This window comes from Lissotriton vulgaris, chromosome 10 (genome assembly GCF_964263255.1).
Source record: "Lissotriton vulgaris chromosome 10, aLisVul1.2, whole genome shotgun sequence".
NCBI lineage: Eukaryota > Metazoa > Chordata > Amphibia > Caudata > Salamandridae > Lissotriton > Lissotriton vulgaris.
Genome location: NC_141698.1, coordinates 30,517,099 through 30,544,921, shown reverse-complemented (window position 1 = coordinate 30,544,921; position 27,823 = coordinate 30,517,099). Strand labels below are relative to the sequence as shown.

General features: G+C 42.4%; 1 protein-coding gene across 1 annotated transcript in view; it reads left to right on the top strand.

The window, feature by feature from the left end:
* LOC147684413 (myosin-4-like) overlaps window positions 1-27,823 on the top strand; it is a 60,385-nt gene that overhangs the window by 10,124 nt on the left and 22,438 nt on the right. Inside the window, exons 10-24 of the mRNA XM_086940337.1 lie at window positions 4,742-4,845; window positions 4,981-5,119; window positions 17,453-17,571; window positions 22,451-22,600; window positions 22,689-22,859; window positions 22,946-23,252; window positions 23,364-23,440; window positions 24,310-24,397; window positions 24,495-24,612; window positions 24,932-25,055; window positions 25,142-25,278; window positions 25,370-25,625; window positions 25,717-25,959; window positions 26,050-26,226; window positions 26,436-26,581. Of these exons, the coding sequence (XP_086796463.1) occupies window positions 4,742-4,845; window positions 4,981-5,119; window positions 17,453-17,571; window positions 22,451-22,600; window positions 22,689-22,859; window positions 22,946-23,252; window positions 23,364-23,440; window positions 24,310-24,397; window positions 24,495-24,612; window positions 24,932-25,055; window positions 25,142-25,278; window positions 25,370-25,625; window positions 25,717-25,959; window positions 26,050-26,226; window positions 26,436-26,581 (2,356 nt within the window). The remainder of the gene's footprint in view (window positions 1-4,741; window positions 4,846-4,980; window positions 5,120-17,452; window positions 17,572-22,450; window positions 22,601-22,688; window positions 22,860-22,945; window positions 23,253-23,363; window positions 23,441-24,309; window positions 24,398-24,494; window positions 24,613-24,931; window positions 25,056-25,141; window positions 25,279-25,369; window positions 25,626-25,716; window positions 25,960-26,049; window positions 26,227-26,435; window positions 26,582-27,823) is intronic.

Here is a 27,823-nt window from a genome sequence, read left to right as displayed (position 1 = left end):
GTTCAGAGGCTTAACCTTATAGATGGACTCATGCCACACAAGGCTCATCTCTTCTGTAAAACCTATTTTCAATTGCCCTGCCAATGCAGCAAACGTGTAAAGTGAGTGTGATTTTTTTTTTATAAAAAAAAGGGGCAAATACTATTTTTTCCCCCATTTTTTTTTTTTTTATATATAAAAGAATAGAATTAGATACAGGACTGCGGCAGTACAAAATGGCACAAAAAAGTAAACCCCATTATAGACACTAGGCCTAAAACCCACCTGATAAAATGGGCGTATCACCTGTCTCGACTGCCTATCAGCAGGCAAAGCCGTATTATTTCATAAAGTCGAGACAATTCTAACCCATATTAGTCATTTAAAGGCAAGTGTAAAAATCTTCTGTAACATTAAGGCCAACAGGGGTCTTACTATCTAATTTCAGAATGTACTTTGTCTCTGTCAAACGTAGGAGTGCCTCTCTGTTGCCACCTCTCCTCAATGGGCCAAAAGCATCAATTGCATAATATTGAAGGAGATCACTCTTATTATCGTGAACTTCTTTAAAATGTCGTGCGACCGGATATGAAACATCACTGGTATTATTGACCCTTATGTGCTGGAGTATCCGCTTGTGAACCTGCAGTTTGGTACTCCCAACATAACGCAGGCCACAGGGACACTCCAGCACATAGATCGCAAACTCGGTCTTACACGTGAGTTGCTTGGTGATTTTGAGAGGGGTCTCAATAAAAAGGAGTAAATGTATATATATATATATATATATATATATATACAAACTCCCCCATGCCACCGATCCTAGCAACGCCGACACAGTGCCTGCTGGAACTTGAAGTTCGACTCACTTCACACGAACTTCTATTGGTGAGCCGATAGCTTTATGGGGAGGAGACTGTGGTGCGGGCGGTTATTTGAAACAGGAGGAGCATTACAGGGATGTTCTCTTCACAGCAATGGGCGTTGAGGAAGGCTTATCATGCTGAAATGCATTCGCCCCGGCTGGGACTGATGAAATAAACCTGTGTCCTGCTCTGAACCCCCCGTGTGGCCTCTGATCTTTTCCTGGAGAAGATTATATCGTTGTATATACTGTGCTTGCCTGAAGCACAGAACAGAAGGCTCTGCAGCACAAAAGAGACTCGGGATGTTAAAGGCACCCTGCTGCTCGCAGCACGTTTCAAGACTGAGGTATCAGTAATCCCGGAGACCGCCTGCAGTTATGGAGAGGATGGTGAGCGAACGGAGATATTTTACCTCTAAGGGCACCCAGTCTCACATTTGACTGCCCCCGCTCCCTGTCTATACCATGACGAAAGGTAGCTGCAGCATACACGGGGACCAAGACGGACGCTGTATTTCATTGTGTCCTTTAGCCGCCCAGCTCACCTGAAGCCTGCACCGATCCAATGATTCTTCAAACTCCCCCATGCCACCGATCCTAGCAACGCCGACACAGTGCCTGCTGGAATTTGAAGTTCGACTCACTTCACACAAACTTCTATTGGTGAGCCGATAGCTTTAGGGGGAGGAGACTGTGGTGCGGGTGGTTATTTGAAACAGGAGGAGCATTACAGGGATGTACTCTTCACAGCAATGGGCGCTGAGGAAGGCTTATCATGCCGAAATGCATTCGCCACGGCTGGGACTGATGAAATAAACCTGTGTCCTGCTCTGAACCCCCCGTGTGGCCTCTGATCTTTTCCTGGAGAAGATTATATCGTTATATATATATATATATATTATTCACCAAGGAAGATGACGCTGAACTCTCAGGTGTGATCGACAAAACCAACAGATTCCCACAACACGTTTCGATACCATGTCTTTTTCAAGTGAGTGTTAACTCTTTGAGCTAATTGATCTCTTTTATATACAGTCAGGCATTATGGGAGTTGTAGTTCTCACACTTGAAATGTTTAATTTGTATTGCTTAGTGCATATTCTGCTTAGTGCTAAAAACTTATATTACATCACAATGCATTGATATTCTTATTATACCATTTCCAACACAGGATTGTCCACCAACCTCCAAGCCCTTTTTCCCAAAAAGCAATACCGGCCACATCGGTGCTTCATGGGCAGTATGTTCTCACTCTCCATATTGCTTGAAGAGACTTTGCAACAGTGCTGAAGCGCGCTAGGCGCCTCTGGACATCCCGACTACCATGTCATTTCGATGTCATCCATGGTTAAGTACCCGCGCTGGAGATTACTATCTCCTCGCTGACTCCTTTCAATGTCATGCCCAGCACCGGGCACTGCCGTTAATATTGATTGTTCTGCAACGTGGTCTCAATACGGCACGCTCAAACTGCTGGTGCAGCGCTGGGAGTTCAAGATCACAACCTCCTACAATTCTTACTTATTCACCAAGGGAGATGACACTGCACTCTCAGGAGTGATCGACAAAACAAGCAGATTCCCACACTGTCTTGGTGTGGGAACCGACCAACCATAAGTCGGCAGTTCCAAACACTGTATTTCAATGCAACCGCACATGGTGCGGTCGCTAACTCTCATTACTCTATAGGAGCTTGTGCGGCCTCACGGTACCTGAAACACGGTGCAAGGATTTACAGGGGGCACCATAGGTGTCCCCTCGGCCCCCAACCGGAGGCTGCAGGAAGAAGGGGGCACTGCTAGAGGCCCCCAAAGTCGCTTTATGACAGGCTTTCCATGCCAGAAAGCCCGACATGGAAAGCCGGTCGGAAACTGACATCATAATCCCAACAGCTGAAACGCTCTCAGCACAGGATTTGGGTTTCCGTCGGAAGCCAGCCAGAATGACAGCCAGTTTGAATTCCGACCGCCGAAATCCTAATACTGGAGTCAGAATTCAAATCAAGAATATCAGTTGGAGGCTTTTCGACCAACATCCTAATGAGGGCCAAAGTGTCAAGTTTTCTTTCAGAGAAAGGGGGATAATGAGCTAAATATGAATAAGCAGAAAAAATGAACAGTTACTCCAATCTACACACCCTCATACTAACAACATTATCCCAAATGTACAGCTAGCTCCTCATCCATATTCATTCCCTGTGGATGTTGTGTTGTGAACCCAATGATGTAAGGAGATTCCAGCCTCCTGAGTGCTAGAAACCTGCCCCCCCCCCTCTCGGATGTGGGTTACGAGCAGGTAAAATGCAAAAAATTGTAACGAGTCCGCCTTGCCAGTATGGAATTCTTTAAAATGCCTTTGCACAGGATATTGTTTGTCATTGTGTATAATTGCCCTCATGTGCTCCAATATGCGTTTTCTGACTATATGTTACATGCTCACAATATAGTAAAGATTGCACAGTCATTTAAGGGCATAGACACAGAACTCAGAGTTACAGACAGGCCTTTGGAGATTGTGGACGTCTGGGAAGTATTGGGTATCACAAATGAGCATATATTCGTGCTGGACTTTCAAGCTTTGCAATTCCTGAACGTCACAAATCTTGCAGTCCGAATGGTACCCTTATCTTCACAGTGATTGGTGATCATATTGTTGCAAGTTATGTTGCAAGTTATGTTTTTCAGTGATTTACTTCTTATGTAGGTGATCTGAGGATGAGTGGTCACATGTTTGTAGATAATATCATCAGTGTGAAGCACATTCCAATGTTCGTGACACTCTCCTTAATTCATTGGCTTATTTACTAAATGTGATGGTGAACCTGATGGGTTCAGTCTCACCTGGGATGTCTTCCTTTGAGACAACGATGACTTCCCTCTTAAGTTTGTTGATATCAGCAGCTTTCAATGTGTCAGTGCTATAGCCCCTAGCACTGAACCTGTCCATTATAATTCTTTTTTCACATTCAATAACTATTACAAAAAGTACTCCTTGCATGCATTAGCTCTACATAGGAGATGCGACTGATCCAACGCTTATGCTAGTAGCATGCAAAATGCCTTTTCCTAAACAGAACAATTTCAATCTGAGAATTCATTATAGTGAGCTATAAATGTAAATTCAAGTCTGTTTTTGTTGATGTTACTCATGAATTTCAAGTTGAGATTTTTGGAGTTAATTCCTTACATAAACTGTAAGGCAAGTTCATTGGACCCTTTCCAGAGGACAAAAATGTCATCAATGTAGCGAGCCCAGAGCACTTCATGTTCATCCAATAGATGGATGCCACTCATGGTTTGCTCCTCCCACCATCTCATGTAAAGTCAAGCATAGATAGGGGCGAAGCAACTCCCATCGCAGTACCCTCGGTTAGCCAATAGTGTTTGCTATAAAAAATGTAGTAGTTGTTATCAAGACAGAACCTGATCATGTCCAGGATGGCTTCAGTGTGGAGAAGTGAGACAGGGAACATGCTTGCAGGAAATAACGACATGCCTCTATCCCTAAACGATGAGGAATATGTATGTAGAGGCTCCAGACATCTAATCCCATGTTATGCGATTTCTTATCCAGAAGAAATACCATAGCCAAATATTTAGTATTCAAAACATAAAGCTGTTTACATTGCAAGGATACTTGAATCTTGATGACTGACTTAGATTATTTTGTTATATATCACCAAAATAGTTTTGAAATGAGAACACTTGATGGTGTCACTCAATAAAGGTTTTAAAATATATAGTAATTAAACTGTAAAATGTTAGATTTTTGGTTACCATCACATTTATTCACAGGTCAGAATGAAATTCAAGCACTTTGCATCTAGATAGCCATTGGTGTGTCATGTGCAAGGCCCTACTGTAACATTTGACTCCACATATTCTTTCTCCTAAACAGAAATGCTCCTCATTACCACTAACCCATATGACTTCCCAACCATCAGCCAGGGTGAAATTGCGGTGAAGAGCATTGATGACGAAGAGGAGCTGCTGGCTACTGATGTGAGTTACAATAACCACAGCTCACCGTGCGTTGTTATTTAAAATTACTATAAATAAGGACTGCAAACCAATACATGGTTATTCCCCTAACTAAATAGTATCATTCATAAAATGCTCCCTCTTGTTTCATCACAGAGTGCCATTGACATCCTGGGGTTCAACCAAGATGAGAAGATTGCCATCTACAAGCTGACAGGAGCAGTCATGCACCACGGAAACATGAAGTTCAAGCAGAAACAGCGTGAGGAACAGGCCGAGCCTGATGGCACAGAAGGTAGGGCATGCATTGCACTTCATCAAAGAGAAAACCATCAGAAAATAAAATGCTACTGTATTGCCCAGTAATTAAAACTAGAGCCTGCCTACTGAATAGATTAAAAAGAAACAAGGCGTGATGGGTTTGAAGATGGAAAGCTACAGAGAGTAGAGTGGTTTACAGTGTAAGGGAAATATGTTTTTTAAAACGAGACATAGGATATAAAGACAGGTTGACAGAGAAACAATATTACTTTATTGTACAACAAAAGAAAATGATAAGTGAAAAGCAGAGGATTTTACAACGGTAAAATATTCACTTCTTACTTATTTTAAACAAATACATATTGTGGCTTTTGCATTGGTATTTATTTAGGACATTATATATCCTTGCAAGGTCTACAACTAGGCCTGGGTGAAATTTTGAATATGCCAGAGAAATCTCGGTAAATCCACGGTAATCGTTTATGTGGATTACAGATAATTCCTCCTGGTTGCATAGTCTGGGGGAAAGTCCTACAGGAAGAGCACATTTAGCAGGTAGGAGTGGCTGCTTGCACTTGCTAAAGGTCTTCTTCTGCATTCAGTACAATTTTTTTGTGCAAAATACAGTGTCATGTCCATTTTGAGCCAGAAGAAATGGAGCTAAATGCTGTTGGGGGAAATCCCACCCAAGAACACATTTAGCAAGCATGAGCAGGTCCTCACGCTCGCTATTAGCGTTCTGTTGCATTTGGCGCTATTTCTTTGCGCAAATATGCCCCCTTGCGTCCATTTGTATTCTTGCCCTAAGAAAGAGCAATTAATGCATAATTATTCTTCTCTCTTAATTCCATGTAATCATGCGGAATTCTTAGGCAATTGTGTGTGATTAAATACACAGGTCACATGAGTTACACCCACCCTACCTAAATCACTTTTTCGACTGTTGAGACAGTATGTTTACTTTACATAATGCTTTGTAGCCCTGACAAGGACATAGGAGATTCTTCCTTTGCATCATGGGTGACCTTGAGGTTCATGATTGAAAGTGTGTTTGATGTAGGTTGTCTTGTTTCTGAGGAAGTTGGGCACTGTGCATGAAGATAGGAAACAGACTGGAGGTGTTGTGTGAGGCTTTCTGCACATATTGGAGAGTGTGCCAAACAGCCGCAATGGTTGATGCTGGTCCATACCAAATATATGTTGTTAAATGTTTTATATGGTGCTGCTGTTTAGCAACTACAATTGCCACATCTTACTGGTCCTCACACATGTGTGGAGTTCTTCTAATAATGTTCAATGGCGCTATGGCTGTGATAGTAAACAATCAGTTGGCAACCAGGCATAGAATAAGACCACGGGCGCTCAGCAAACAGTATTGAGAGGTAGTTGTACTGCAGTAATGATGGTGCTTGGGTGAGGAAGGGTTGGTTGCCAATTCTACCCCAAAAGTCCCTTCAAAGAAGAGAGTAGAAATTCTACACAAACCCTTTCCGAGCACACTTTAGGTAATCGATGATCAATAACAGTCTCAAAGTCTCCAATATTCAAGTCCATTTTTAATCCTTAGACATCCGTTCAGGGACATAATTCAATCCATATTCAATGTTTATCAGTACAGCTTCATCAACAGCATGGCTTAGTTTCTCAACAACACAACTTGACAAAGTCAATTCGTCAACAGTGCAGTTTCCTACAGCCAACACGTGTTTCGTCGTGTGTTATCTCACACCTCGACTTCTTCAGGGCTGAGACCAAAACCTGTAATGCTGTAATCCAAAGTTATCGCTCTTCAGTATCCACAAAAATCTGTATTGTCAACAAATATTATTCTGAAACCCCAGTGTAATAGGCTCACTGAGTCAGTCCACTCATAGCGTTGGTCTAAATTATTAGTCACGGGGCAATAAGCGTTGATAACATGCAGTATGGTGCGCCTGGAGAGAAATATCTGGCATGCAACTTGGGATGACTGGCATATTTCACAATAACCTATTTCATTCTGGACTATTTATTATAGGAAAAGTCTAACAATGCACTGATATCTGTCAATGGTGTGTAAATGGAGATTGACTATTTGTATGTGTGCACTGGATATTATATTGCCTTAACTTTAAAACTAACAGAGCACTGTACAATATTTAGTATAAAGATCAAGTTTCAAGTTTATTTTATTCATGCTCAGCTACTAATAACCATTGCAAGTTTGTAATGAGAACCGTTACTAAAATGTATAAAACGTTTAAAACTATGAAAGAGAACAACTAACTTAGATCTAATGGCCAGGTAGTTATAAAATATTCAGTTGAATAATAGAATGCAAATTTCAAATCCATCTCTGAAGGGAATAATTAGTAAATAGACGAGGTAATGAATACTATAAAAACGAATTAATCGTTGTTGCAAATAGCTCAGACAGCCTTTGATCAATGTGTTACCACAGGCATTTTTGGTCTCTATAATGAGTTAAGGTATGGGTTATTTTTGTGCGTTTGGAGCTCTGTCAGCCATTTTCATCATTAGGAAAGTCAAAGTGCTGGTGCGTTGATCGATGAGTTAGTTGCGCACTGAAACAGTTCTACACTGGTCTCTCCTAAGTTTCTAGCATGGAGCCCTGAGGACAGATTTGAAGCCATCAGATGACAAATTGAACTTTTAGTGGGTGTACATCGTGATTACTTGTAAATCAGTGCTTCATGCTTCATATGTTATAATACAGGAAGATCGAATAATTGGAATTTTACGTTCCAAGGAAGACCGGTGGAGCGACAGCTCTTAAAATTTTGTCAACTTAACTCAGAAATTTGACCAGGCTACAGATGGCTTGAGGATGAGGATCATTTAGCAAAAAGTCTGCGGCTTTCTGAAATGTACGGGTCCCTTATTTGATCCATGCTTGATGGAGAAGATTCCGGTGGTAATCAATTAAAACTGGGCAGATACAGAGTAGATATGCCAAATTTTCTTGTGATTGACTACACACCTGACACTCATTTGAGACTGGGCGCAGGGACCAAGATGGTGATAGGTCCAGGGATGACAAAATTCTCATCCTGATGTGGCAATACTTGATTTTAAAATGCCACACGAAAGTGCCGGTAAGATATTTTTGCATTTTTTTGTTGTAACTCCTCTGTATGAAATAGGCATGCTTTCTAGCGTTCAGGGTCCGGCGGTCTTGCAGAAAGAAAGCTTTTACAATTGTTTTGTTTAACAACATCTTCAAAGTTAGATGTGAAAGATTTTGGGTCCAAAGTGCGGTGGCTATTTTCAGTTTTAGTGCTTAATGTAGGGCGACAGACCAAGGATTTTAATAGCCTGGAAAAATTGTTTCTGCTGTCTCTTGCCAGATTACATTTTTCAGCATTCCTTTTTTAGCAGCACGCGTCGCATGTAAGTATTTGAGAATACAGGCCTTTTGTGCCAGGGCTGGAGCATGTAAACTGAATTCTAGTCGAATCTTCGCGGCTGAGGAATAGTTTGGACGTTTAAACAATGCCCTAAAGACTTGGCTCTGGGATCTGTTCAGAAAGGAGTCCAGTTTGCCGGGGAAGGCTTCTGAGCCACAAGCCAATGAGAGGATTAGTTTGGCTTTAACTATCCTCAGCACAGGCTCTAAAGTGGGAGTCTTCGTATGATTGAGGATGGATTGGAAAGCGAAACGCTGCAACTTTTGGTTTAACTGCGTTCTCGTGGGTTAAGTGCCCTCCCTTGTTGTTGAGCCAACATCCAAGGTACTTGTAGCTGGGTGTTCTGGACAGTCTGTGATTGTTAAAATATCATGTTCCGTGTTTTTCCACTACATTAGTAGTGCTAAGTGCAGCTAAAACATTGAGCCGCATTTGCAGCCCCTTCGCTGTTTGGCTGAGAAGAACAACGTCGTCTGCGTAAAGTAAAGAAGTAAAATGTCGATGCCCTAGCTTTGGTGGATCGTTGACAATCACGTCAAGAGCAGGGACCCAATCGCTTAAAAAATAGATTGAGGAGGGCTGGTGCAAAACACATCCTTATTTGACTCCTTGTGCAATTCTGATCTTATTATTTATTTATTTATTTTTATTTTTAAAGGTTTTATATAGCGCTGGCTAGACCCGGAAGTATCAGAGCGCTTTACATGAGCATCAGATCATAGTTACAGGTTACATCGTTACAAAGGTTACACAGTTATTAGAGCATGGCAACATAGTTACTTGTAAGGTCGAGATAAACAATTAGCAAAAATACGAAGGGAAAAAGCAGGCAGGGGGAAAGATTCAGGGGAGGGGGAAGAAGGTGGGGAAGCAGACAGGTAATGAAGACGAGAAAGAGAAGGGGAGGGCGAAGGACACCGCATGGAAAGAGGAGGGGAAGGGCGACGGGGACACAAACCGGTAGGCGAGTCAAAGCAACGTCTAAAGTCCAGTAAGCAGTGATCCCAGGGGAAGAGGTATCACTTCCCCATCTCAGTTGCGGGACGCAGTGGACTCTCTCAGAGGGGTCTCTTAGACTCCAAGGCCTACATACTGGATCCTACCCCAAAAAGGGTAGAGGGAGTGCTTTGGCAAGGGGTGCCATACCATACCTCAGCTGTGAGTGGCTTCCTTGGCACAGTGGACTCTCTCGGCGGGTTCGCTGAGACTCCGGAGTATAAATATTAGATCTTTCCCCAACAAGGGGAGAAGGAGTGCTTAGTCAAAGGGCATAAAGGACAGGGGGGTAGGCAGACTAGCAAGCAAGATGAGAGATTCAGGGGAGAGGGGATGGGAGCTAGAGAGGTAGACAAACAAAGAAATAGTACTAAATGGGAACAAATATAATTAATGAGTTCTTATATAGCGCTGGCTAGACCAGAAGGAATCAGAGAGCCTTACATGAGGAATATTAATGTTGCAATTTACATCAGTTAAAAATATACATAAGTATCAAGAAAAGCATTTAGAGAACATAGGGGGCAAGGGGAATGGAGCAAGGAAGGGTAAGGGGATAGGGTAAAGGGGTAGGAGGAAGATAGGACGTAGAGACGAAGGGAAAATCTGCCCAAGGTCCGGCTGGGTAGGTGACGGCAGGTGGGGGGAGTCCACAACCCATCTCTTTAGCTATATGGTAGCGCCACCGGGCATCAGTCAAATTGCTTGGTCTCCACAGTCTAGGGTAAATTCCGCAGGTTCCAAGTCCTGATGTGTAGGCAGGTTAGGGGATAGGTTCAAGCACGTCATGCACATAACAGCTGCAGCAATAGGCCGAGAGCATTGCGTCTGCATAAATGTGTGGAGAAACCATGAGTGCAGACTCTGGTAATAGGGATAGTAGGCACATCAGAAGCATACGTGTTGTTGCTAGTGGCGTACACAGCTCGTCATATGCATAAAAGGGCTATATAGGGATGTAGCAAACACTTCACTTGCAAACAGCCCCTCAACTATAATGGCCTCAGCCTACTTAACTGTGTATCTGCAGAAAGCAACATGCAGCAGCCCCAAAGATATCGCTCAATGAAAGCAAATAAACATGCATTCATGAAGATGTTACATATGCACAGTCGAAGTGGACCAAGGAGTGCCGCCCCCCACAAGGCTAATAAAAAGGGCCCTTCGCCTTTCACAGTGGCCCCTGGAGAAGATACATACTCATACACACACAAAATTCAACAAGTAGTGTATGCAGGGCTCATCTTTTATCAGCACCTTGAAGAGGTACCTCAAAAAGAAACTTTACGCAGTCTAGGAGAGCTGCGTTTGAACCCAGTTCAGCCACACCACACGCAGCAACAAGGCATCTGATCACTGCAGAGCAAGACACCGCAAAGAACTGCACTTTCTGTCCTAGATACGGCGGCGATCTCTGCCATGCCAGATACAGACTGCCCGCCTTCCTCACAGTGCATGCACCCCTTGCACAGAGAGAGCTGCCTAGCCCTTTGTGAAAGGGCTATCTCCCTAGACACTGTGTGCCCCCGTTCTCCCGCAGAGACTGTTAATGATTATCTAATTTGACTCTAGCCCATGTTTCAGATTAGAGTAATTGAATGCCTCAGAGTGAAGGCTTCTGGATGCCCCAGTGTTTTAATTTTTGCCAAAGAAGATTGCGTCTGACATGAACAAAGGCCTTACTGAATCTACAAAACAACTGCAAATGAGCTGATTTTTCTGTATCTGTTTTGAGACTATCATCCGATTTCCACTAGCTTGTCAGTGGTGCCCAGCATAGGTCTAAAACCGGTTTTATTTAATGAGATCAGAGGAATTGAGCCTGCCCATACTTCTAGGTCCTCCAATAGTAAGGAAGCGAAATATTTAGCCTCAACATCTAAAAGGGCGATGAGGAGATAATTTCCGGGTTCACCACTGAGCCTTTTTTATAAATAGGTTGTAGAATTGAGCTTTGCCTATAGAGCGGGACAGTATTTTTGGTAAGACAAGTTCTGAAACGCCTTTTCAGCAATTTTGACCAGAATTTAATATTATGTTTGTAAACCGAGGCCGGGATCCCATTTGGACCAGAGGCACTGTCCCCTCTATTTTCTTTTAATTAGAAAAGCGATCCTTTTGACCGTAATGGTTATTGCTAGAAGGTTAATTTGGTAATTGATATCCTCTTTGGTTCAGAAGGTTTGGGCAATTGTAGAGGTTGGAACTTGATAATTAGAGGAATTAGAATTTGTTGGTACACCGTGCCAATATATTGAGACCAGCAGTTTGCAGTAACGTAGTTCCTGTTTTATTGTACGACAAGCCTAGAACAACTTTAGTTGTATGCTTCTTCATGACTCCTTCTTGCGTGCCAGATAGATCGTTTATAAGTCCCACGCGAGGTGTTAATTTCATCTAAGTAGACAATATTTGGTCCAGTTTTTATCTGCCTGGTCTTCTTTTGCAAAATACTCTTCTGGATTTTAAGATCTTTTGTAAACCATGGCTGCATTGCAGTAGGTCTTGCAGGGCCAGGAGCCCGCCTGTGCAGTTGAGAATAAGTAAGATTTGAGAGAAGTTGATGCAAGAATGGTTCCCAGGCTTTGGTTTTATGGACTTGTAGAAGAATCTGAGTAAGGAGTGTAGTTTTCCATAGTGAATATTTCATAACAATGTCCACAGACCATTTGATGTGTTTCCAGTTTTGAGATGGGCTCCTCGCACCGCCTGTCTCTTGTTTCTCCAGTGCCCGGATCCAATGGTCTATGGACAGCCGCTGGGACATAAGATCACTTTCGCAGCGTGTTGTAATTGCAAAGGTTTTTATGTGGTTTATCAATGGAATTGAGCAAAATGTGTAGTCCAGGACCGACTGACTATTTTCTGTAAAGTGTGCGTAACGGGCTGGCTGATCGTCCAGGTAGTGTCCACTTAACGCATGCAAATGCATGCCCTATACTGCAGCTAGCAAAGCTTGTCCCGAGGAGTGAGACTGTTGGAAAGTGGATTATTAGTAGGGGCAAATGTATATCTGCCACTGGCAATAAATCCACTAACACAGTATAGGGCTCAGAATAGGTCTTATAAAAGTATTCCTATGCTCACTCCTTGTAAGCTTGGCATCAATTTATACAAATAGGAAATAATGTTATCTTTACAATGACACCAAAACAACTAATATCCAATGTAGGGAACCAGAGATATGAATTTTCAAGATTTAGCATTATCTAGCACATAGAAAACTATACCACCTTATCGGGATATCTGGCCATGATAGACCGGGTCAAAGTCAAAGTTTCAGGCCAACCACGATGAAGCTCTGCGTGGCTACGCCTTGCAGAAGGTCTCGGTCAAAGTTTTTACCTTCTGACTTAGAAACATTTCTTGAGCTTTTCTTCCTGGGGTCTCTTGGAGCTCTCAGCCAGTTTGGATTAGGTGAGGGTTCGCTGGATTGCTTTGCGACGAGCTCCCGGTCAAACTTATGGAAGTCCGACCTCCTGAGTGTTCCAGCGAGCTGAGCCAAGGATCCAGGCCGACAAGCAGTTGAAGGCAAGCAGCTTGGCTTTTGCGGTTGCTCCCGGTCACCTCTTCTTCGTTCGGACTTAAAAACATTTACAGAGCTTTTTCATGCGGGGTCTCTTGATGTTCTTCACCAGGCCGGATTCAGGGAGGGTTCACAGGGCTCAGATTTCGCCTACTCCTGGTCAAACTCTGGAAGTAGGACCTACAGAGGATTTCAGCAGGACAAACCTGGACGGAAGGCCGGCTCCCGGTTGAAGGCAGGAGGCTTGGCTGGCCAGGATGAGTCAGTCCCCTTATGGAGCTTTTTTCAAAAGTTGCTCCAAAGTTCTCCAAACTCCTGGAACTTTTTCCTGAAGTTCATCAAGGGTCTCAAAGTGTCTCAAACTCACTCCAAGGGTCTGGAATCTCCAAGATGGCCCTTGAAAGTTGAAGACTTTAGTTCCCACAATCCACTTGGACAAAACCCTTACACATCCACAGGTAGTGCTTCAGGTTGAGGATTCTTGGTGTTGATGTTCCAGGTAAGCTCTGTTAACCTGTAGCTTGCAGGGAGTCCACTATTTAGTCCTTTTACTGCAAGTTAGTCCACAGGGCTGTAGTTCCAGATGGTGCAGAAGGTGCAAACTTCAGAGTGCAGGCCTTATGAAATGTACAACAAACTTCTCAACATGGCCATTCTTACTTTCTTAGGTTTCAAGCAGCAGATCTGAGAGGCTCTGCCCCTCTCAGATATGTATTCCAAGATCTCTGAGTCAAGCAGGAGGCCACTCCTGTCCAATGGCGTGTAGGGTACCGCCACAAGGTCTGGCCTATTCCTGCAGAGTGTGGCAGTATTTTGTCCCAGGGTGCACCAATTCTTCCAAATTCATAATGGCTCCTGCTTTTCCAGCAGGGAGAGGAGAGCCAGCTAAACAAACCCTAGGATGGCTAATCTCCATAGTCTCTCCCACTGGCATCTGCTCAATCCTTCCTTAATCCTCTCATCTGGCTGGGTTCAAAAGAGTAGAGTTGTAAATGACACTGGTGTCTTCCCTTTCCTTGAAATCCATTGTTTACGACTCCTACCCCTGCTCTGGCATTCCTGTGTAACAGAACACTGCCCTCCCAGCAGGGCTGGTCAACCCCAGAAGCTCTTTATCACCTCTTCAAAGAAGCCTGGCTAATTCACTCAACTCTGGCCAATCAGGACAGACCACTAGAAGACTGAATCTGGGCGTACAGAAAAGAAAGTCTTATAACATATTGTCTGTACATTTTTGAAGAAATTCATCAATAGCATATCACTGAGTTTATTAATACCATTATGGGATGTCTTTGAATTGTATTTTCAGCCTTCTATCAAGAGTTATTAGTTAATAACTCCTTGCCATGATAACCTATGTGGCAGGGGATTTGCAATGGGAAAAATGACGTGGGCCATTTTTGCAGCACCAGGGCTTATAAAAACATATTTATTTTATGAGTCTATATCTACAGGACCCCGACCCCTGGAACACCTTGCGGAGACTTTAGATGTTCTGAATATGTAGAAAAATTGCAGATCCTTCCTTCACAGTGCTCCTAGCTCCAAAGTCGATTTCGTGCAGCACTTTTTCACAATGTGGCGAGTGAAATGTGCAATTTCACTTAACCCAAGGCATATAAAACACATTTTATAAGGGTCCTTCTTATAAATACCTGACGCCCCACCCCTGGGACACCTAGGGGAGACTCTGGGGGCACCTAAAATGCCCAAACATTGTAGGTTATCCATTTTAAGGGCCCCAAACACACACCAAAGTCGAGTTTGGGAACAATTTGCTTTTTAAAAGCAGTCCTGCAACACAGAGTTACGTTTAAACTGACCTTAGGCTCAGCAGTGCACACATGCAAGTGCAGAAAGGGCTGCTGGCCTCTAAACTGCCATGCCCTATTATATTCTAGGGACTGAGAGGTAGTTTCAATCCTCCTGCCCTATTATGTACTAGGGCCCTATAGGGTAGGTCATGCAAATCACAGGGGTACCCCAACCCATAGTGTACCCTAGTGAATGTAGGTGTTTTCACTGTATTCTAAGTGTCTCTTAGCATAGAACTGGCCCTGGGCCTGGTTAGGAAGAGCCCATGGTCAGTCAGCTACCATCAGCACCAGTCAGCAAAAGGATGGGGGGTGCCCAGAGCACAGGATGACTTTGCAACAAAGACCTTTCAGGTGGATAGATCTGAGAGTCTATTAGCCACGGAGAGTCAACTAAATCTGAGGAGAGATTATGGTATGGGTTGTACATTAAGTTTGAATTGAAATCTCCGGTCAGGAGTAAATGATCATTAGGATAGGTTAATGTTATATCTGCAACCAGAAGCTCCAAAGCTTTGATCTTATGGTTCTTTTCGCGAGCTGCTGGATTTATATAAAGGTTTATTATAATTAGTCTGGTTGTGGCAAAGTCTTGACCCCAGTTTTTGATTACGACACATAAGCAGTTGCGATTACTGTTGAGGTGAAGACAGACATCAAAGGACCAACAAAGGGATAGATAAATGGACAAACCGCCCATCACGTGTCCCTTGGCAGATTGTAGGGTAGCTGGAGGGAAGAAAACATGGTAGCCTTCAATCTGACTCTTTTCATTGTGCCATGATTCCTGGATGCATGTAATATCGTGTGACATTAAAAAGGACTTTGTATCTGGAGTCAGTTAAGATGTTTTTGAGACCAGACACGTTCCAAGACAGTATGCTCATAGGTTTTGATTCGCTATTCATGTACCATGCTGATGGTACTATCTTTTTGTAATTAAATCATTCAGACAAAAGACCTGCCAAAGTGGCGGCCTGCCAACTCCAGTCTACTTGTGGATTTCTCATAGATGGTGGTGCAAGTTTACAGAGTCTGCCTTCGTGTGAATTGGTGGAAATGATCAAGCCTTGTTTAAGATTGTTCATAGTTGTGAAAAGAGGCCCAACTGCGTTTCTATAGAGTGTCATAGAACATGGCATTTGGTGCTGCTTGCTACCGGTGTTATTTGTCGATGTTGCTTGTAGGGCTGGGTTTGAGCAATGCTGTGTGTCGTGCTGGTAAAATAAACATGGATATTTGGCTTTCCAAGGCAATTTGGTCAAGATCCCCATTCATCTAAAGGAGTATATAGTGTTAGCTGCTGCATGGGGGGGTCCATCCTACAGCTGTTGCTTCCTTCTTTTGGAAAAATAAGGTTGAAGGGATGAACTGAATACTCTCGATGTCTCTAGACTTTAGATGACAAAACTTGGGAAGAGCATTTAAAAGTTGACTATGTTCAGGATATAATCAGATCCTTTGGAGATATATTCTGGATAGAGAACTGTTGTTAAATAAGCAGACATTGACAATGTATTGTTTTTGGGAGGGGCGATTAATGTGTTAGGCAGGGTTGTCTTTAAAATCCCCTGTTGAGTGCTTATTGTTTCATTTTCCTGTTGTTTACTTGAGTGTTGCTGTGGATCTTCAAGGGCCTGACTGATCGTGTTTGATGCTTTCCTGGATATTATCCCCTGAGAGCTGATCCCATCTGAGATTTGGCCAGAGTTGTTTATTGATGTAGGAGGGGCCAAGGCCTAGCTTGATAAGTGTTCATTGATTAATACAGAGGCCTGGGCCTTGCTTGATACATGATCACTGATTAATAATTGATCATTAATGGCCTGAAGTTCTTTTAGCGGAGAGACTAGAAAACTGGTGCGAGTTGGGACAGAGCTCATTATAGAGTCCAATGGGTTTTGGGTTTTGTCCCCACCCTGTGGGGGTTTAGATGTATCAGCGGTGTTGGTGGGCTCTCTTTTTGCAGGGTGAAAGAAGTTCTTTCTCCTAGCCACACGCTCTGCCGCCTTCTAGATTTAATCTTGCTTTTTATTCTGTCTTCTTAGATGGTTTCTTTTTCGTTTTGTTAGTTGATCGAGAGGGGGACTTGAGTCAGGGCTGTTTTCAGGGCCCACCCTGTGTGATGCCTTAGGTGTTGGATTTAATTGGCGTTTTGCGTCAAAGGGTGTGTGAGAATTTGATGTATCTGTGATGAATTGAGGAATTCGCTTCGGTGAATGAGGTTCTATTTCTACTTCAAAATGATTCAGTCTTTATACTACTTCTTAATTGCAACACTTTCATGTTTGGAGACATAAGTAGAGCACACCTAATAATCAGAATCAGTCACTCGCTTGCCTTTTACAAGATAATGGTTACTGACAGATTCATACTCTAGTAACCTGTTAACTGTAAATGGGCACAGGAAAGTAATGTGGTTGTAAGACCCCTAGAATGGGAGACAGTATGTGACTAAAATTCAATTACACTGTGATGGCCAATATGGTAATGTTTAGAAGTTAAAGTGTTTACACAAATTGTAAAATTAGATGATGGAGTAAAAGACAGGTTACCCGTATTGTAAAATTAGATGATGAATCAAAAGTCCATAACACACTCACGCCTTTCATTTCTCCCTGCAGTTGCTGACAAGATTTCTTATTTGATGGGTCTCAACTCAGCTGACTTATTGAAAGCACTGTGCTACCCAAGAGTGAAGGTTGGCAATGAATATGTCACTAAGGGGCAGACTGTTAATCAGGTACATTTTCAATATTTTTTTTGCATTTTCAACATACCCATGACATATTGGAATCAATAAAAAAATAAAATGTACTTCTTTCAGAACAACAGTTGCACTGTGGCAAATTTCCATAAAACTTAAGTGAAGGCAACCCAGTACCACTTTTATGAATTATCAATTCTGACACTGAAGTGTAATAAGATAGTTAACAAATGCACTCCAAAAAAGCAAAGGTATCTTTAACCTTCTAGAGTACCAACAAATAGTCTCTTTATAGCCTATGTAGAGGAAATTTCTCTCACTCATCCTTAAAAATGGTTATGTGGGAACTTTATCTCAAAATAGCAATTGTTGTTCCAATATTCCTAACTGTATTTGAAACAACAAAATCTATTCGACAAGGACCGGCATTATATATTAGCAAGTTTTCGTTTCTGCTGGAATCTAAAGCAGACACTTGATTTATTTGTAAGAAATGTTGATATCATCACTGGTCTCGTACATGCACTTGGGTAAGCAATAAACACTCTATGCACTCTTTGGTAAATGGAATTCCACTTTAGCTTGTTATAATTTATACTCCGGTCTAAGAACCATTCAGCTAGCTGTGTATCTTCAGTTAGCAGTAAGCATTCCAACATTAACCCAGAACATTAAGGGCCTGATTACGATGTCAGGCGGCAACACCATTGTGGCTTGGAATCGCCCAACCATAGGTCGCAGGTTCCGAGCACACTATTTGGATGTGACCGCCCTATCGGTGGTTAGAAACATTAATCCTTCAATGGCAGCTTGTGCAGCGGGTAGAAAAGGCCTGCAGCACATGCTGCAAGTGAAAAACTTATGTTTTCAAACTTCCCTGCACGGTGTGGCAGCCCTTATGTAGTGCATGCCACACAGTCCAGGGATGTTTCGGATGCGTACCTATAGTGCCCCCCAGGCCCGATAGCGTAGAGATAGGGGGCCCTACAAGATGCCACCAAAGTCCCTTTCCCACAGACATTCCATGTCAGAAAAGTCAACATGGAACAGCTGTCGGAAAGTGGCATCATAATCCAGACAGCGGAGCCGAGGCTTACTCTGTCGTCGTTATGGGATTGTAATTCTTCCTGCTTTGTTGCAGATGGTTCCTCGGCCCAATGTCTCCTCCCAACAAATCGTAATGTGGTGGGTGGACCGCAGGGGCAGATGTCAGGTGGACCGCAACCGACGGTCGGTTGACTGCGGTCTGCCCGACATCGTAGTCAGGCCCTCAGCCTCAGTTAGGAAACTTAGCACCCGGCCAAATAACTCAATCAAACCGTTTGTCAGTGAGGAAATTACTGAAAACCATCTTGCCTGTTTCCACATAAACTAGCTATGGGTAGCGTACTTCTGCCATTCTGTTTGTATTATGTGTTCCACCTGCACCCCTCCCTATTTACTGAAAGCTTAGCTTATTATCCCAGTTATGCCCTGTTCCTTAACTGTTACAAGGAAATCTGTAATGTTCCTTGTAAAGGGCATAATGGGTTTAGGGACCTTAGTTCAGTTGAGGAGAGATTATGGTATGGGGTCAAATTCATGAAACCGCAGATGCAAATTTGCAAGTATAAGCATGACCTTCACAACAGTGTCAGAATGTACAGGCCCCTGATTCACAAATGCGACTTGTGGGTGAAGAGGAAGGCTGGGGCGAAAGTGCAGATGCTGCATTGCAGAGGTCGAAGTTGCCAGTCAACATGAGAACAATGTGCCCAAGATTCAGTCTCAGGGGCTTTTATTCAAAAAAGTATTCCTGAATGGCTGAGTTGCTTCAGGTTGAAAGGGGAGAAGGGACTTCTTTAGCGTGAAGTGAGACAAAAGAGAGGTAAGCAAAGAAGGAACAATCATTCTCTCTAGGGTGCCTGCTACCTGAAAGAAATATAAATCTATAATGTGTCCTTTCAAACCAATCCTAAAAAATTGTTTGCACTAGTTACAATCAGCACGTTACTAAAAATTTTACTTTGAAAGCACTAAAACATAAAAATGAATTCTTTTTGCACGTTTTATGACAGTATGTGTGCAATTTATCTATACTGTGTTTAATACATATTTAAAATTAATGACTTAGGGCCAGATTATGATAGTGGTAGGACCGCCAACGTCAGCGGTGGTCCCCCCGACAATCGTAAGGGCCGATCGACTGCCACATTATGATGGCGGTTGGATCGGTGGCGGTTCTAAAACCCGACCGCAAGGCTCCGACAGTCAGATTGAATCCGCCATTCGGACCGCCCACATAGCCCAGAATGACGGCGGTGCCTAACAGGCCAGATTATGATGTTAATCCCCGGCAGCCTTTCCATGGCAGCGCACCCGCCATGAAAAGGCTGGCGGGGATGGACATTGGGAGCCTGTAGCAGGCACCTGTCCAATTCCTGTGAGTGTTGGGGGGGCACCTAAGGTGCCCCCAACATATCACTGTACCAAGTGACAAGCATCACTTTGTTCAAAGTTGTTCATTATTTAATTACTTCTTAAAATTCAATGACTATTGCCAATGCGTTTCGTCCCCCAAAGGGACTTCTTCAGGGCTCCACAATATAACAAAGAACTTTCAATGTTACTCACAAAAAGTTTTTTTCCAAACTGTGAAACAGACGCACGTACACGCTGCCGGTTACAGAATTGTAAAGATGGAAACGAGTACCTCACAAAATGTTTGAACAACAGACCTAAGACAGACTGCTGAACAAATGTCAACATTGAAAGTTTTTGTTATATTGTGGAGCCCTGATGAAGTCCCTTTGAGGGACGAAACGCGTCGGCTATGGTCATTGAATTTAAACAAGAAATTAAATAAAAAACGACTTTGAACAAAAAGAAACAACTGAGAACTGGGAGTTTTTCAATGTGCACACAGATACTGTTTTGATTACTATGATACATTGTATAGTGCAGAACCTATTGTGTTTATGTTTGATTAGGAATATTTTCCTGGTTTAGGAGTATAGAGGGGTGTACTCCATGGTTGTTTGCACTGTTATTCACTGCTCACATACTGTAATGTCAGGTGCGGAGTGTTATAGCCTCAACCCTCAGATTGTTGATATCCAGCTTTAAAAACATGATACTGAGACTTAAAAACAACTCTTATTTTCCACCGGAAGCCAGTGAAGAGCCCAATAGCTGGTCTGACCAGCACATTTTTAACCCTTTTCAACTTATTCATCAGGCCTATGGCAGTTGTCCAGATGACTATGACTAGAGTATGGTACCATGGATCAATACACAATGGATGTTGTTTTTTGAGAGAAAGGGTAATATCTTCATGAGGACCTTCACAAGGAAGAAGCAATTAGAGACAGCCTGCTTGAACTGCCCTTCTTACGAGAGTTCCAACCCTAGATATACCCACAAATATTTTCAGTTAAGGCAGAGACAGATAAGACAGAGAGCTGGCAGAAGTCCAATGGAAAAGGGATAAGAAAGCAAGAATGTGTTGACCATAGCACCCTCTGTTTTTTTCTGAGTATAACATCACAGTCTTACCTTGTAAGGTAATTCTCTCCTGCTGGGCATCTTCCCATCCATGGCCAGCAGGGCATCAGCGTGAGGCCGTCCCCTCCAGCCTCAGTGTCCAACAGTGCACTTTCTTAAAGGCCCTCGCAGACTCTTCTGGTGTCCACAGGGCAAGTGCAGCCTTGCCACAACCCCTCCCAGCTACGTCCTCACGTGGCCCCGGAGCCGCATGTGTCCTCGCTGGCCCTGTCTGGATCTATGCCCTGGGGGAGTCGTAACTTCAGAGTGTTTCTCGTCTCTTCCACTCCACTGTGCTCACACCGGTTAGGTTCACTCCGTTGGTGGGCTAGGCCTGCACCTCTGCCTGCCACGGACTCTGCTCAGGGTCCAGTGCTCAGCGCCACACGTTCTGGTGGGGAGAGGGACACAGGGCAATCTGCGCCTTATTCTATTTGAGGAAAGGGGCTTCTCCAGCTTCACACACTGCGAGAATCGTTATCTGGTGTCCCGATCTTGCCGCTCTCCTTCCTCACCATTATGTTGAGGGTGCCTACCAGGCCTGCAGTTAGGTGGGTCACATTTTCCATAATTGGCTCGAGGCAGCTCCATTCTTTTTTCAGCCTGCTCTGTTGTGGACCTTGGCAATCTGGTCAATTTTTCTGTATTTGGATGGTATAACGATTGCAGGATTATAGTAGGATAATGAAACAAGATGGCAGAGCCAGCAAGAATACCTGCTAGTCAGCCATTTTGCTGGGCACACCCTCACTTCTATGCATTTTATAATCTACACACTGCAGACGGAATACATTACAATACAAATCACCTGAATAGACAGGATATTTCATCTATTTACTTCACATTAAGAGTACATTTGGTATAGTTATAGTCTTGGAAAGGTGTAACGTGACTTTGTTTTGGAAGACACCCTGTCTGTTTTCTTACCTGACTGATTTTGGCACTTAAATTAGGTCCGTTTATGATGTTTAGATACTCCTGCCTGAGAACGAAGAAGAAAAGCATTCATCCCTAATGCCACCCACTAAATACAGGTCTTCTAGCATAGCTTGCAGCTAAACTCCCACAGTGAAAAAGAGTCTGTGTTATATATAAACCTGAAAGGTAGTATCTGACTATGTGCCATATGATAAATCAAAAAGTTAAAACTGAAACTACTTTAGCCCACTCTGCACCTGGTATTTTCTAGCAATAGGTGCTGAGGACTTTTACAAGAAAACTCTGGTATAGCTTCAGGAGCTCAACCCACAGTCTCTCCACAAGCAATCTCCTTAATGTTTCCTTCTTTGGATATGACTATTAAAGTTTTGGGTCATTTAAACATGCAGAAAATAAACAATGTACGGCTAACTAGACTGCTTGAAGCTCACCAACGTAATCTTTTCCCCAAAAGGTCTATAACTCCATCGGTGCACTCTGCAAGTCTGTCTATGAGAAGCTCTTCTTATGGATGGTGATCCGTATCAACCAGCAGCTGGACACCAAGCAAGCCAGGCAATACTACATTGGTGTCTTGGATATTGCAGGCTTTGAGATTTTTGATGTAAGTTTGAGATCTTTTGGTGGGTGATGTTTTAAACCATGCTGACACTCTGATCACAATAACACAGAACACCTGTGTTATGTTTTAGTTCAACACCTTAGAACAGCTGTGTATCAACTTCACCAATGAAAAACTGCAACAGTTCTTCAACCACCACATGTTCGTCTTGGAACAAGAGGAATACAAGAAAGAAGGTATTGACTGGGAATTCATTGACTTCGGCATGGATCTGGCTGCCTGCATTGAGCTTATTGAAAAGGTGGGTGTCTATATAAACAACTTGTGGATTTCTATATATAATGCACAAATACACTGAAGACTCATAGAAATATTTATACTTCTTAGCCCATGGGTATTTTCTCCATCCTTGAAGAGGAGTGCATGTTCCCCAAGTCTACAGACACATCCTTCAAGAACAAGCTCTATGACCAGCATATGGGCAAGTGCAAGAACTTTGAGAAACCCAAGCCAGGAAAAGGAAAGGCTGAAGCTCACTTCTCCCTAGTGCATTATGCTGGTACTGTGGATTACAACATCACTGGCTGGCTGGAAAAGAACAAGGATCCATTGAATGACTCTGTCATCCAACTGTATCAGAAGTCCTCCCTTAAAGTATTGTCCATGCTTTACACAGCAACTGCTGCAGAGGCTGGTAAATATTTTGTAGCAACACATGGAAAAAGGCGCAAAGGGAAATATGCAAAGTATTCATCTTAAGCAAGTGCCTGATAATTGTATTTTTTTTGCTATGTTCAAATTATAGAAGCAGCTGCTGCTGGTGGAAAGAGTGGAAAGAAGAAGAAGGGTGGGTCTTTCCAGACGGTGTCTGCTTTGTTCAGAGTGAGTAGTATCCATGAACTTACATTTCTGCTGTACATTTTGGGGCACATGCATCAAAGGTTTTTGCGATCACAAATGATGCAATGCGCAAAAATCGGCCATTTGCGACCGCAAATTGGCCTTTGGAGATGCATGAAAGTGTTTCCTATGCGCAATTTAAGAATTAACAATTATTTGCGAATTCCTAAATTGCGATTGCATTTAAGGAATCGCAAATTGCGATTCCTCAAATGCAAAGCTATAAGCACTTTCAAATAGCGATTTCGCAATTTGGGACCGCAAATTACAGACAAATCAAACTTGTCTGTAATTTGCAAAAACGTTGAAAAATGCACTAAAATGCATTTTTTTTAAGTTTTAGGTTACACACCCACACATGCCCTTGGGGCATGTGTGTGCGCAACAGGGGTACACATCACAATTTTAGGGGTGCAATAGGGTGTCATTTTGACACCCTTGCACCCTTGAAATTGCATGAGCAATTTGCGAGTACTTAATGGTACTCACAAATTGCGCATGCAATTTCCCATTAATTTCTATGGGCCTTTAGGCTCATAGGAATGAATGGGAAGTCATTCCTTAATTTGCGACTCGCAATTTGCGAGTCGCAATTAAGGAATGTTTAGGAATTGCGATTTATATAGCGATTCCTACATGCATAGGCTTTTGCAATTCCTTAATTGCGATTCTCTAATAATCGCAATAAAGAATCGCAAAAGCCTACCTTGATGCATGTGCCAGGTAGCCTTCTGGTACAAAATATGGGACAATATGTCTTCTGAGTTAATTGTTGCTTCAAATTCGTGAGGCATTAACTAAAATATTTGCAATATTTTAAATACACTTATATCACTACAACTACACTACAGGAAAATCTGGGCAAGCTGATGACTAACCTGAGGAGCACTCATCCCCACTTTGTGCGTTGCCTGATTCCCAATGAGACAAAGACTCCAGGTAGAGTGTCTCTCTAAGGACTACCCATTTATCCAGTATCACTGTGTTACTTGTGAGCATTAAGTGAACTGATATGAGCTCTATTCTCTGCCTTTAGGTGTAATGGACAATCATCTGCTGATCCATCAGTTGAGATGTAATGGTGTGTTGGAAGGCATCAGAATTTGCAGAAAGGGATTCCCAAGCAGGATCCTCTATGGTGATTTCAAGCAAAGGTGAAAAGACTGCAAAAATAGTTTAACAAATCTTGAACCATAACTAAACAATTGCACAGTGCATAGTTATATTAAAAGAATGGAAATGTACATAATACCTCTTTAGTTAACAGTTAGCATAATTGTTTTATGAATCATGGGAAAACTACTAACTACTACTGAAGTTAGAGAACGCAAACTCTTACACGGGTCCTCTTACTCGTAGATATGTAAGATAATATTTGTAAGAGCTTTCCATTTAATGAATGAATATTATAAAGAGTTTAAATAAACCAACTCATAATATCACAAATCTAAGTTTGAACACCTTTTCTTTAAGGTACAAAGTGCTCAATGCAAGTGCAATTCCAGAGGGCGCATTTATTGACAGCAAGAAGGCTAGTGAGAAACTGTTGGGTTCCATAGATGTGGACCACACTCAGTACAAATTGGGACACACAAAGGTAGGGAATTATGTAATCACTTCATAAAACGGCAGCTGATAATATTGCAAGAAAGACTTTTCTCATTCACTTCATTCACATTAAAGGTGTTCTTCAAAGCTGGCCTCCTCGGTGTTCTAGAAGAAATGAGAGATGAAAAGCTGGCAGAGCTCATCACACGCACACAGGCGGCTTGCAGAGGGTTCCTCATGAGGGTAGAATTCAAGAAGATGATGGAAAGAAGGTTTTTATCAGAACTGATTCATCAGTAAAACTTATATTGATAATCTTAATGGGGACTTCTTTAACATCTTCTTTATTTCAAACCCGAACAGAGAATCAATAATGACCATCCAGTACAATATCAGGTCATTCATGAATGTCAAAACCTGGCCATGGATGAAGCTTTACTTTAAGATAAAGCCTCTTCTGCAGAGTGCGGAAACAGAAAAGGAAATGGCAAACATGAAAGAAGAGTTTGAAAAGACTAAAGAAGCTCTGGTAAAATCTGAAGCAAGGAAGAAGGAACTGGAAGAGAAAATGGTTTCCCTTCTTCAGGAGAAAAATGATCTTGCATTACAGGTTCAAGCGGTAGGTGAAATTTAATGAATTTTAAGGATGACTAAGTAAGTTTTTATAAACAAAAATAAATGAAACATGTTTGATTGTAATATTCAATTAGGAAAGTGAAAACATGGCAGATGCAGAAGAACGATGTGAAGGTCTCATTAAAAATAAAATTCAACTGGAAGGTAAAGTGAAAGAGCTGACAGAAAGACTTGAAGATGAAGAGGAAAGTAATGCTGAGCTGACAGCCAAGAAGAGGAAACTGGAGGATGAATGTTCTGAGCTGAAGAAAGACATTGATGACCTTGAGCTCACCCTTGCCAAAGTGGAGAAGGAAAAGCATGCCACGGAGAATAAGGTAATTTGATAATGTTCTATTTAAATCTAAGCATTAACATATTAAATTTAAGATTGATTAAAATGAGAGCTGTCCGTCTGTGTGATTTAGGTGAAAAACCTCACAGAGGAAATGGCAGTACTTGATGAAAACATTGCAAAGGTTTCGAAGGAGAAGAAAGCACTCCAGGAGGCCCATCAGCAGACCCTGGATGACCTACAGGCAGAAGAAGACAAAGTCAGCACTCTGACCAAAGCCAAAACTAAACTGGAACAGCAAGTAGATGACGTAAGTATTCATGAAAAGAGAAATAACAAAGAAAACCTCAACACATTTCTTGTTATAATGCTGGACCAGTACATGGAATTTACCAATGATAGGCTTTTGCTCTTTCAAAACTCTCCAGTTAAGTGGCCATTTTCATCAGTCATTAGTATTTAAAAAAATAACATCTTTTTGAATAGCATAAATTAACTGATATGTTAAACAATGCACAGCTTGAAGGATCTTTGGAACAAGAGAAGAAACTTCGCATGGACCTTGAGAGGGCCAAGAGGAAGCTTGAAGGTGACCTGAAGCTGTCCCAGGAAACGACGATGGATCTTGAGAATGATAAGCAGCAAAGCGATGAAAAACTGAAGAAGTTAGTGTCAATAGACAAAACCTGTTTTTGTTTCAGTTTCAATGATGAATATTTGCAACTTTTTATAAATAGTTTTATTAAAAACTATTTGTTGTTACTGGCAATTTTCAAAACAAATGTATATATTTAGAAGACTTACATTTGGGGATTACACCATTAATGAAAAGTGTGCATATTTATTACATTACATTTCTTGTGTGTCTTTGAATGTGTCTGTTTCCAACACAACAAAGTCCGGACTCGGGAGGCAGAGGTCTGCCACGGGCAAAAAGAGAGCCCTTACTGAGATGGATGAAAGGTTACACAGGGCAAAGAACACAGGGCAAAACAACAAACACCAGAAGGGGAAGCACCCTTAAGGGAAGAGAGAGGAAGGTACAAGAGAAAGAACGGCACCAGAAGATGAGTCCATGGAGCTCAGCTGACTGATAAATAATCATTGTCAAAACAGCTTGCTCCATGCACAAAGAAGGGTAGCATTAGGGCCTAAAGATGCAACAGAATCCTGCTAACCTTGTGTCTCTCACACTTGGAAGAACAGTCTCACTCGATGGGTGTGATTATCACATCTCGAAGATGAAAAAAAGTTCATTTGTTGGGGTGTGAGTCCCATACCTTTGAGAATAGTATCATTTACCTGAATAATCCACTTGTGGCTAAGAATGTGGTTTAAATACATGTTTTATAAATATATATATTTGTTTTGCACATTTTCAAGATGCAAGCAGAACAAACAGTGACCGCTGGAAATGTACATGGGTTACACGTCAAGAAATGAGTTTCACTGTAGTGAGTTAGATTGCAATCCAATATATGTACCTTGGAATGCCATCTAATTCATTGGGTCTGATTCACATGATGGCTGCTGTTAGAATGTGGAAAAAAATCAAAGGACAACCTATGTGGCAGCTGTAGAAAACAAGCATTTACAATGCAACGGTTTCGCCTTCGGAAAAGTTAGAGCTATTGGCATTGTAAATGACAAACTTTTTATTTATGTGTTGGTTTTGAAAACAGATAAATATATGGCATTGTCATTTACAATGCCAATAGCTTACTCTGTCGCAAATGCGAGACGTATTGCATTTGCACACACACACACCCACACAAGAGCCCCACACACACACAAGAGCCCCCCACACACACACGAGGCCCACACACACACCACACAAGAGCCCCCTACACAGACCACACAAGAGCCCCCCCACACACCACTCAAGAGCCCCCCCACACACAAGAGCC